We start from the raw sequence: 11,579 nt of genomic DNA, 5'->3' as shown, positions 1-11,579 counted from the left end.
CTGCAAAGATTTCAGTCCCTAAGTCGATGAAAGTTAAGTGACTTACTTCACAAGATCATTATTAAAAGTTTATTTGCATTGCACATAATCACTAGTCTTACACTCTGAATTGTTTTGCAATTACAGGGGTACAGGAACTTTTTAAGAATAATTAAAGGATTTGAACCTGCCTTATCGCTCTTACATAATCAATCAATAAATCAATTTATTGTCAATGACTGGACTTGCCTGGCATATTCTTCATAGCTGTCTACCCCAACAGTAAAACTCAATTTAGCATTCTGGGCATTTCAGGTCCCACACTTTAAAGTCCAATGCAACATAAATCCCTCATTATACTGCAGCATCCCATCTTTAAAAACCCACAAGAATGCTAACTGAAACCAGCCCCCTGGCCAAGCACAAGGTTTGGGACTTGCCTTCCATAGGCTCCAGCTCCACCTCCAGGTACTTCCATCCACTCCCCACCAAACAATGTGCTGATACATTAAGAACCTCTCTGAATAATAGTAACACTTCTGTCTTATACTATTGCTTCCTCCAAGACTCTACCTTCTCAAGCCCAGGAAAAAAAAAAATCAAACAAAGAAACCCAAAACAAAACAAAAAAATACATTTTACTTCCTATTGAAGTCTGTTTTCTGTTATGTTAACCACTAGCTAGCCAACATCCTTTCCTGGCCTTATGGAGAGCAGCTGCCAAGAAATAGCCTTCAACCTGCTTACACTGCAAAGGCTTTTTTAGAGAATTCCCCTGCAGGAGACAAGTTCCAGCTGGATGTTATTTCATGTTATTCCCATATGTAAAACATTTTAAAATATGCAAGTTACTTTAGCTTTAAGCAAAGTGCTAAAATACAAAGACCAAAGCTTCTCCTTTATTAAGAAGACAGCACATTGGTTCTGCTCATCTCTGCTTTTGCTGAAACGAGTGAAGTTACAGCACACTTCCCATGTCCTTAGCCATTCCTCTGTTGCACACTCAAGTTCCACCTTATTAGTCAGACATTTTTTCCAGGAGAAACTCCCATCTGAATGGGAGCCTCATGTGTTTAAACAAGAGGGGTCCCACCAGCACCCATGTCCTCTGATCCCCTTCTTGCTCATGGGGTGATCAATCTTCACAGTTCTTATAGTTCCATAATTATGGGTATAAGATGTAGGACTCCCTCCTATTTTTAAATAGTGCCAGCTCATCTCAAAAGGTTGAAAAATATCACCTCATTGTATGCAACAGACTAATAAAAATGCTATGTATCAGCCTAACAGGCCATGTGCAACTCTGACAGTTCTGCTTGTGGAAGAAGTTATGCAGACTCCTGGAGTCAGGCAGCAAGAACAGCTCTTCTCTTGCAGGTAAATCAAGTATTCCAGATGTTTAGCACTGCTTTCCCTTGTGTCAGCAGCTCCTGTGAGCAATCCATCCAAGCAAAGAGGACACACTTTCCGTCTCTCCACGGTGGTATACTTGAAGAAAGGCACACAGGTCTCAGTCTATATGTGCAGATAATAAAATACAATGAGCAGGCAGGAGAGAATGGTAGGAAGGTACCTCAGACAGCATAAAACTGTAGAAATGTCCCTCAGGTACATCCTTGTTCAGTCATTTTGTTTGCTAGAGTTGCATTTGTGACACAGGCGTACTCAAGGCTGGGGGCTCAAAGGGGTCTGCAGAAGCCTTCCAAATTGCAGAGATGTGAGATGGGGATAGTTCTACATATCCAGAGTCAGCTGAATGAAGCAAACATCAAAAAAATCTCCTTTGACTTTGTCTGTGTTTATTTAATATACACAGCAAGATTGCTGGATCTCAGCAGGCTGAGCTGACACCTCACAGAGACTAGAAGAGCATTCTCAGTTGCATTTCCAGTTCTCCTTCTCATCAGCATCTGAATGGGTGTGTAGTGAATCCTTGAGGAGAAAGAAAAAGAAAAAACATACCAGAAATTTCTTTTGTGCCCACTGCTTCCTCAATCCTTACTACAAGAGGAGGCTCAAAGAATCCCAACCCATCCTTTCACCCAGAGGATCAGGTAGTGTTACACAACCCCAACTCTACAGGGGTATTTTGCCACCAAGAGCTGCCCTGCTACATGCCCTCTCTGCAGTTTCATCTCTCCTGCCTCAAGTGTTGATCTTGCTTAGGAAGTAAAAGAAACATCTTGGTGACCACATCTCTCATCCTGGTGGCACAGGGCAGCTTTGCTAGAGTGGGATTTTCCTTTACCTGGGCTAGAAGCTGGTGATGCCTCAGGTGCCTGTAGAAGTGCAGCACAGCAGGATCAGCTCTCACTGCTTTGGGGTCAAAATCCAGGACACGGAGCCCCGCCAGGCTTCGGGCTCGGGACAGGGCTACGTAGGCCTGGCCACTCTCAAAGACTCTGGCCAGGGAGATCTCCACACAGTCCAGAGACATGCCCTGCCAAAGGCACAGAGGGCTGGGTTACACAGCAAACAAACATTGGGATGTATCAGCACTAACCTGTCTTGTGAGTCTGTCCAAGGTACCATCTTTGGGAAAAGGTTTTGATTTAAAAAAAAAGGGAATCAGTAGAAAGCAAAGACATTTTTCCACTGTCAGGAAATTTCTAGCAGACAGTAAGATCCACTAACTCCAGTGAGGTTCTTGTTGTGTGAAACTCCATAAATTCCATCTAATCAAGATAACAGGGGAAGAAATCCTGCTGGTTTCACTCTTAGTAGTTAACTGGAGCAGGCACCATTCTCAAGCAGTCCTCAGGGAGACCTGAGAGAGAGTTTGGGTAAGGCCTGGCCAGCCCTGCCCCATGGGTTGTCCCAGGTGCAGCAGAATTTACAGCATGGCCTAGTTTAAACTATAAACTCATAGGTCACAGGTCTCCAAGACCAGTATTTATCAAATATGAAGTCTTCTGGAAAGAAAGGAACTTTTAAAATATTACATTGTCACATTGAAAGTTATATTGAAAAAATCCCCACTCTGCACCACCAAAGGGCGAGACCAGCCCAAAGAGCACAGCTGTGGCTCCAGCAGCCTCCTCAGTGACACTGCAGAGCTCAGGTCCCCAGTGCTCTCAGGGGAGCACTACCCTCATCAGCCCACAGTGATAAATAATGCTGCTGTATAGCCCAACTCCAACTCTGCAGATGGCAGTGCCCTTAGGGAAACCCCAGCAGTACTGAGAGCCCCACTCTCTGCAGCTAGACACATATTCTGGCCTTCCCCCCCAGCAAGGGCCTTTCAGCTTCCCCTCCTGTTTCACCAGCAATACAAGCTCACCCAGGAAATAAGGTTTATACTGGTGTAAAAGTTTATAGACAGCTGTACAAGAACACCCACCTGACTCTTGTGAATGGAAATGGCCCATGCCAATTTTAAAGGTAATTGCTGACGACTCAGATGAACTCCTGATGGTCCTTTGATGACCCATTTCTCCATTTTTATGAGCTGTGTGACCCCACAGAGAAACCTCACCTTAGGCAGCCCTGTAGGAATGGGAGCAGGAAAAAAAACCAGGAATGTATTCCTGACATTCAACAGCCAGGATGTCAGCAGCTAAAGAACAGCTTTTTTCTGCCTAAACCAAACCTAAATCCACAGACAGTTAATAGCATGTCCTGAAATGATGTTTGACATCTACTTAAGCAGAAGAATTAAGGCAGGTATTTTACCAGTCGAGATGCAGAGAAAAATACATTTTGCAGGTAGCAGAAGATTATTCTTTGACAAAAACAAACAAAAATTAATCAAAACTTGCTTCAGCAGAGCAAACAGGAAATTCAAATGAGCATACACATTTGCATACAGAATACAGAACACAAGAGGCCTACAGATAGCTGTAGCTGATGCAGTGCATGACATCACAGCTCGTGAGAGCCCCAAGCTTGCAGAGATCTCTCTGCTTTCTCTCAAATTATTACCAAGCTGTAAACAAATAAAGAAGTCATCAGCCACCAATGACACACTGTTTTGTTATTTTCCCACTTCCTTCAACAAAAGATCAAAAGGCTTGCTTACCCTTCTGTTCACTTTCAAACCCTACAACGACACCTCGTGCCCCATTCACCAGCCCTTGAGACACATCAAGGTTCTTTGCTAACATCACCTACAGAGAAAAAGAAATATCTTCAATGCACTGCTTCTACAGCCTGTTCAGCTACCTGCAGCTAAATTTCTTGCCAGGAAGCATGAGCACATCAGGCTGATTTGGCCAAATTGTCCTATCCTGCCTATTGCAGCACCATCTCCCATTTGATTGGAATTATTTCATAGCCTTTCCTTCCTAGGATTCCTAACTACATCATTTTACAGCATTGAACACTTTACTTGAGCTATTTCTGTCCACAGCTGTGAGCTCAGATCCAGGGAGCAGTTTCCCCTTCACCAGGCATCACCAGCCTATGCAAATACAGATTCTGGGAATAGCAAAGGAACAAGTTTCCAAAGCAAACAGTGCTACTACTAAGTACAATCCCACATCCTTTCCATTCTGACAGCCCCAACTCAGAGCTAGGTGCCTGGTCCAGCAAATATGGCAAGCTGTGCCCTACCTTTACAGGTGGGGAGGGCTGCTGTACCTGGAGCTGAGACTGCAGGCAAGGACTGCTTATGCTCTCTGCTACTGGAAAGCTTCTAAATATGACTGGACATGTCTGTCAAAGTCACAGCAATCACCACTGTCCTCAAGACATGGACCTGAGCTCATCTTCTGTGTGGATAAGACTCTAAGCAAAAAAGATACAGGAGATTGGGATCATCTTCTGTTGGCCTGGCATTGTCATTCTAGACTGAATTTGCATTCTATATATTAATCTACTCTATACATTTCTCTGATATTCCTCCATTTTTCTTATGCCATTTGTTCTGGTCTATCACACATGTGTACACACACTTACCTGAGCTCCAAGCTTTAGCTCAACTCTACCACCCACAGGACACTGAGCATCAATTAACTTCACTAGCATTGGGTCACTGTCCAAAGCCTCAAACACATGCATTTCTCCTGTTAAGGAAAGACAGAACTTACAACTGTTGAACATACTCTACACAGCATTTCAGGACGTTCAGCATTTATTTCTAACAGCAATTCCTCTTTTAATATCCATTCTGCTCTGCTGCTAGGATATCCTCACACAAACCTAGTCACATCTAACAGCAGAGAGCTCACTATTGCCTCTCTTCCCTATCTAACTTCCAGAGCATGAAAAGGCACAGGAATGAAAGGTCAGCAGTAAATAAGAACTGAGTAGACAGCATTTTGAGCAGTTTCACTCACTACCAACACCAGATCTCCAAAGCAGACTAACAAAGAATCCAAGGGCCAGCAAGGGAGACAAAAAAGAGCCAGTAGTTTCCTCCACCGAGTTCACCTGGAAGCTGTTGCAAGCGTCTCTCGTTGGTTATTTCTACATCATCTTTATGGGTGCACAGCCTCGTAGCCAGGATCCCATCACGCTCAGACTTGTGAGCAGCTGTCTGCATCAGCTGTCTGGTAACCTCCTCTGTGCACCTGGTAGCCAGGAAAAGGGAATTCTTCTTTAAAGTGATCAGGGACAGGTTTGAGCAGCAGTAACCTCCACACAGCTAGATCAGTCTGTGCAAGCTACAGGCCTCCAGAGAGGACCGAGAAGGATCCCTGCATAAAGTGAGAGAGCAGAGCCAGTGTGTGCCCCAGCCCTGCCAGCTCAGGATCCTTTGAATTAATTCACAGAAATTGCACAGGGACCCTAGGAAGACCCTTCCTTACCAGAGCAGCATATATGAAACCTGTCTATGTTAACTAAAGCATTTATAGCTTTTGCCCACAGCCACACATTCCTGACAGGGTACAGAAAAGTGACAAACTGCTCTTTACTCTGCTCCACGTGTGGGGAGCAGGGATTACAAAGAGAGGTGAGTTTCTCCTCACCTGCCTAAACGGATTGCACTCAGGATTGAGACAAAGGTCTTGTCAGTCTGTCTCCGCACTTCAGTCAGCTCCATGTTTATGTGGATGCATTTCCTCCAGCTTTTTGCCTGGAAAAATCATTGTCTTGGTAAGAAAGAGAAAGACTTGAGGTATGAGAATGAATTTAGGAACAGTTTTGTACCTGGAAGCAGAACTTGGTTTCTTCATTAGCCTTGCAGACTGGGGGTAGCTGTAAGAAATCCCCACAGATAATTAGCTGAATTCCTCCAAAAGGCTCATCCCGTTTTCTGACAGCCCTGAAAGGGATAGAAGAGAAGTTTTGAATGTCCTCCAGAATCTAGATATAGTCAGGTCCCAGAAGTTGCTTCTAAATCTGTCAGTATATTCAAACCTAGACAACCTGCAGTGAAAGATATTTATCCCCAGCTGCCTCAGAAGAGCTCAAATAATTAAGCAGTGCGAGTACAAGACATTAAATTTTCTTTGCTTACCTAGCCCAGAGGTTAATACTGGTCTTGATTCTTTAGTGGCTGTTATACTACAGCTACTTCTCTCTGCCAAGAGAGACCTTTTGGGCAGAGCTGTACATTCTGGACTCAGCTCTATAGACACCAATTAACTCAGGAGAGAACAACCCAAACAGCCACAGCTGTGAGTGAGGAGTGGACATGACCAAAACCTATCTCATAGTAAAGATCGACCCAGATGCTACGATTTCATGCCTCCTTACCATCCTGTCGAAGCAGCTGCTTGTATCCATTCACAAAATGAAAAAAAGGAAGCAGACTGGAAGTTTAGAGAAATTCATTGCTGCTAGACCTGACAATTGCTCACCTTGCCACTGCTTCCAGCTTGTCAAAGAACTTGCCGTCCACCATTGAGATCTCATCAATAATTAAGTGCTGGCAGGCCAGCCAGTGCTGGCGCACCCCCGGCCTCTCTGCCAGCTGAATGCACTGTTCCAGCGGTGCCTTCCCAGAGCCGATCCCTGTCACAGGACAAAAGAAGCAATGCTTTAGGATGCTCCTGATTCTTTGGGAAGGGAGTAAGAGCTCCCAGCCCCTCACTGTCGGGCAGGCCATCACCTGCAAAGGCGTGGAGAGTTGTGCCACCGATGTGACAAGCCGCCACTCCCGTGCTGGCTGTAGCGTAGGTGATGTTGGGAGGGAGGGAGCCCAAGATCCTCTTCAGCAGGAACGACTTCCCAGTCCCTTCGAGAGAAAAGCAACAGGTCAATGGCCAGGACTTTCCCCGGGGAGCCGATGAGAGTGGCCGGGACCGCTCACCTGCGGAGCCGGTGAAGAAGATGCTCTTCCCGCTCCGCACGGCGCCCAGCACCGCCTCCTGCTCCGCCGAGAGCCTCGCCGGGAGCCGCCTCTCCGCGCGGGGCACCTGCGGGATAGGAGGGGCGCGCTGTGAGGCTGGGCAGGGCCGCTCCCCGGGGCCGCGCCCTTGCCCCGGGACTCACCTCAGCCGGGCGCTGCCCCCGCTCTTGGCGGCGGCCGGGGCCGCCCAGCAGGTCCCGCTCCTGCACCGGGCTGATGACGGAGAAGGACGGCGGCGGCCGCTCCAGCAGGCGGGGGCGGCGCGGCGCGTCCCGCGGCCCGGCGGCCACCTTGAGGCGCAGGAGGCGGAGGAAGCGGCGCAGCGCGTCCGGGGGGCAGTCGGACAGCAGCACCTGGGCGCCGTCCGGTCCCACCCGCACCGCCGCCCGCCCCTCGCCCGCGAACCGCGTGAAGAGCCTCACGGCGTCACCGGCCAGCACGAAGCTCAGCACCGCCGCCGCCGCGCCGCTGCCGCCGGCCACCCGCAGCACGGGCTGCCGCAGCTCGTTGCGGCCCAGCAGCACGGTCGCGTTCCGCATCAGGCGGCGGCGCGGGGCGAGGCCCCCCGGCAGCGGCTGCTCCACGGCCGCCGTGCAGCGCAGCTCCGCTGCCTCCATCAGCCCCACCAGCCGTTCAAACGCGCCGCGTGCGCCGCCGCCAATCAGCGCCGGGGGCTTTAACTCGGCGGCCAATAGGAGGCGGGAAGGGTGGGGCGCGAGGCGGAGTGCCGCGCGGGCCAATCAGCGGCCCCGGCGGCAGCACGCGGGCGTTGCTAGGGCAGCCGCGCGGGCATGGCCGCTCGCCGCGGAGAGCGGGACCCGCCGGACGCGCGGCAGAACCGCCTCCAGGCAGAGCGGGCCAGGAAGGAGCGCCGCTGGCAGCTGCTCTTCACCCAGTATACTGTGAACCCCATCCATCCCGGTGAGGCCTCCCGGCCAACCACGGGGAACCGGCGTAAAGCCCCGGGGGCAAAACAAGCGGTGAGGGGAGTGGGGGGGCCGGGGCAGGCCCGCAGCGCTCAGCTGCACTCAGGGACGAACAGCCGCAGCCCAGAGCGGCCAGCGAGAGGGTAAAGCTGGAAAGGGCAATTGGTGCATTTCCCTTTTGCACGCTCAGAGTCAGAACACAGACGTGACCCGCTTGCCTAGATGGTGCCTTCCGTAACCACGTAGAAGTGAGGCAACTATTTAGGGTGAGGAATTTACAAATTCAGTGTAAATACAGAGCCAAGATGGGGTAGAGGGCCCCAACACTACACCCTGTTCCTTCAGGTCCTGATCACTTTCTACCTGCTAATTCACAGTCTGTGCTAGCACAGGCAGGTGATGTAAGTAGATTCTTTCAGGTCTAAGTTCTTCAATAAAACAACAAAGATAAATGATTTCCTGAGACTTGGCACTCTGCAGGCTATCCCTTGGCTGGGGTGAGACTCTGATATGGTAAGCACAGGCAGCATCCTATTGAAAGGTCTTTAGCACAGTTAATGCCCTTCCCTTCCTAGAAGTTGCCATTAATCTGTATTTCTAACTCATTTTCTTCTATGCACAAGCAGTTCAATAATACATATTCTATACCTGGCTGTGATGCCAAATTCACATTAAAGTCATTCACCTCTCATTTCTCTCCAGTCCACATGGTTTCTAGGAAGCCAATGTCTTGGCACGAGAACATACAGGAGCCGATAGATGGTAAGAAGTCTTTGAAAAGCTTGTGGTAACTACATAAGAAAATTATTAACACATAAGATTTAGTAATTGTAACCAGTCTAAAATAGCATGTATGCGGACACACCTCTGTGACCATATAAGTTAATCTCATAAATGATTTTTGTTTGTAAAGCAGGTTTTGCCCACTTTAAGGCCCTTTCCTATTGCTTTCCATTTTCAGCACAAGTTTGCATCCATGCAATTATGGTCTTATTTTTGTTTTTAATTAAAATATGGAGCAACTGTAAAATAGATAAAATTCCTTATATTCATACTATAATGTGACAGTGTTCACAGGGGTTTTCAGGATGAGGGAAGAAACGTAGGTCTGACTCCATATTTCAGAAGGCTTGATTTGTTATTTTATGACATATATATTACATTATAACTATACTAAAAAGAATAGAAGGAAAAAGTTTCATCTCAGAAGGCTAGCTAAGCTAAGAATAGAATGGAATGAATAAGAAAGGTCTGTGTCTCAGACAGAGAGTCCAAGCTAACTGGGCTGTGGTTGGCCATTAATTGTAAACATCCAAGATGGGCCAGTCACAGACACACCTGATATATTCCACAGCAGCAGATAACCATTGTTTACATTTTGTTGCTGAAACCTCTCAGCTTCTCAACAGGAAAAAATCCTAAGAAAAGGATTTTCATAAAAAGATGTCTGCGACACTATAAAATTTTGGTTTGGAGAATCTAAACCTCTCAGGAAAACAAAAATACCTAGAAGCATGTTGTCTGCCATTGCAGATTCTACCCAACTAAACTGCTGAAATTACTGTCCAGTCTTACTTTAGAATACTGATAAGAGCCCTTAGAGCAGCTGCTCCCTTATTTTTAACATGCCAGTTTTGTCTAGAAACCTTAATGGGTCAGGTAAGTTTGGCCTGCTCTATTCAAGGACTGGGGAGGGTGGCAAACCAAACCAGGGGAAGGCTGCAGGTCTCAGGCAACTGAGAAAGTCGAGAGCTGTCATGGAGCACTGGTTTGTACTAGATGTGGTGTAGGAAAAGCAAGATGCTGCAGTACAGTAGTCAGGGATACAGAATTACAGGACAGTACTGTCAGGCAAATCTTGAAACTTCCTTGGGAAATACTTGAGTAGAAATGTCACCATGCATTCTGACAGTATGATTCACAGAAGCACAGGGGCTGTTTTTAAACACACTTTCATTTGTATTTGTGTCTCGTTTTTTAAAACAACAGATGAATTCCTGAAACTTCTTCACCGTGCAGCAGTGGTGCCAAGAGAGAAATACTCAGAGCCACAAACTGAAAGCCAAGAAATTGGCTGGCATACAAAGCCTTTGGTGAGTAGGATGCTTAAATACTCAGCCCTTTACAGGATTCAGAGATGTTAAGCCTGCCACACTGAAAAATACTCAAGCAGGAAAACAATTTGTGACAAACAAGGAAAACAAGAATTACAGGGAATGAGCAGAGCTCTTCACAGAAAATGTTTTTTAAATTTACACCTAAGAGGACTCTTCACACTAGCAGAGACTCGTGAACAGAGAAGCAGTACACTTCCCCTGAGAAACCTGACTGCAAAACATCTACAGAGACAGTGACAGCACACTGCCAAATGCCACAGGTGTACTCAGGGCTGTTTATTAAAGCATTCAGCCATGAGAAATGGCATAGTGAGCAATGCAAAGTGATGTACTGAAGTACTGTGAAAAGAAACGTGCTGCTGCACAGCATCTTTCAAAGTCATTGCAAGCAGAACCATAAAATTAATAATCATCTAAGTATACCCAAAGCAGATACCACAGTGAGGATTCATCTGGGGAAGTGTGAATAAACAGGAGAAGAAATATGATTAACAAGCTGAGACATCAATCATATCTGGCAAACAGCTGTGATGATGTAGAGCAATTAGCGTTTTGGGAAAGGCAAATTTTGGCCTGTTATAAAGAAAACTAAGATAAATAAGAAAATAAGACAGTCTTCACTGACTTTTCATATTATATATCAAGTAAACTAGTTAGTAATGACAAGAGTGGAGACAGACATCCCAGCTGGGCTCTGTGGTATTAAGGAACTGCTGGTAGGATTAGTCTGGCAGGGTGGAGGCAACTAAACTTGTGTGTAGGGAAGCAAGTTTGATTCTTAGAGTCAGAACTGATGATGTTGTTTAATTTGTTAAGTTTTCCTTATTCGGCAGGTTTGACCATAACAAAGCAGAGAACAATACAGTGGTACCCTGCTCTTCTGTCAATTGGACATTTCTCAGCAGTGGAACACCATGCATCACTCCCCCAGGAGGGACTCCTACTACTGATTTTAGTAAGAGCACATGACTGTTTGTCATTCTTGTTTCCCAGGTTCCTTTTGACCGCAGTGATACCAGATTCTACTTCCCACGCCAGACAACTGAGATCACCATCCATGGCTACCCTGCACCACGGGGACAGAAGTCTAAAGACCAGGAGGAAAGCTACAGATAGATGTTGACATCTAATGTGTTAGGTCCTGCTTGTTATCTAGCAAGTCTGGCAGATTTCTAGTGAGAGACAATAGAAAAGAGAATATTAATCTGTCCAGATTTACAACCTGACAACAGTGTCACAAATAAACCTATCTGTAAGGCTCTGTATTTGTCTCATTGCTGTTCCTATACCCATCTACAAGATAATCTAAAAAACCACTCTAAC

The 11,579-nt window shown here is 46.7% G+C and overlaps 2 protein-coding genes across 2 annotated transcripts; one reads left to right on the top strand and one right to left on the bottom strand.

Moving 5' to 3' along the window:
- Positions 1 to 1,854: 1,854 nt before the first annotated feature.
- Positions 1,855 to 7,830, bottom strand: PIF1 (PIF1 5'-to-3' DNA helicase). The gene is made up of 12 exons (XM_066555929.1): positions 7,357 to 7,830; positions 7,175 to 7,280; positions 6,974 to 7,099; positions 6,723 to 6,876; positions 6,070 to 6,184; positions 5,889 to 5,995; positions 5,350 to 5,489; positions 4,876 to 4,982; positions 3,998 to 4,085; positions 3,320 to 3,465; positions 2,228 to 2,419; positions 1,855 to 1,911 (listed from the first exon to the last, which is right to left on the bottom strand). The coding sequence occupies exons 1-12, from the start codon at positions 7,828 to 7,830 to the stop codon at positions 1,855 to 1,857; spliced, it is 1,812 nt and encodes a 603-aa protein (XP_066412026.1).
- A 169-nt stretch (positions 7,831 to 7,999) lies between these two features.
- Positions 8,000 to 11,517, top strand: CFAP144 (cilia and flagella associated protein 144). The gene is made up of 4 exons (XM_066555392.1): positions 8,000 to 8,134; positions 8,842 to 8,901; positions 10,129 to 10,232; positions 11,250 to 11,517. The coding sequence occupies exons 1-4, from the start codon at positions 8,005 to 8,007 to the stop codon at positions 11,370 to 11,372; spliced, it is 417 nt and encodes a 138-aa protein (XP_066411489.1). The 5' UTR covers positions 8,000 to 8,004; the 3' UTR covers positions 11,373 to 11,517.
- The last annotated feature ends 62 nt before the right edge of the window (positions 11,518 to 11,579 follow it).

This window comes from Molothrus aeneus, chromosome 9 (assembly GCF_037042795.1).
Source record: "Molothrus aeneus isolate 106 chromosome 9, BPBGC_Maene_1.0, whole genome shotgun sequence".
NCBI lineage: Eukaryota > Metazoa > Chordata > Aves > Passeriformes > Icteridae > Molothrus > Molothrus aeneus.
Note: the sequence above shows the minus strand (reverse complement) of the source record. Positions and strands in the feature narration are given on the sequence as shown.

Coding starts and splice junctions, on each gene's coding strand:
- PIF1 (XM_066555929.1), bottom strand. CDS start 7,830: ATGGAGGCAGCGGAGCTGCGCTGCACGGCGGCCGTGGAGCAGCCGCTG. Junction 5,490..5,888: donor AGTGCAATCCGTTTAGGCAG/GTGAGGAGAAAC, acceptor CCTGGCTACCAG/GTGCACAGAGGAGGTTACCA. Junction 1,912..2,227: donor ATCACCAGCTTCTAGCCCAG/GTAAAGGAAAAT, acceptor TTTCTCCTCAAG/GATTCACTACACACCCATTC.
- CFAP144 (XM_066555392.1), top strand. CDS start 8,005: ATGGCCGCTCGCCGCGGAGAGCGGGACCCGCCGGACGCGCGGCAGAAC. Junction 8,135..8,841: donor TGTGAACCCCATCCATCCCG/GTGAGGCCTCCC, acceptor ATTTCTCTCCAG/TCCACATGGTTTCTAGGAAG. Junction 8,902..10,128: donor CATACAGGAGCCGATAGATG/GTAAGAAGTCTT, acceptor TTAAAACAACAG/ATGAATTCCTGAAACTTCTT.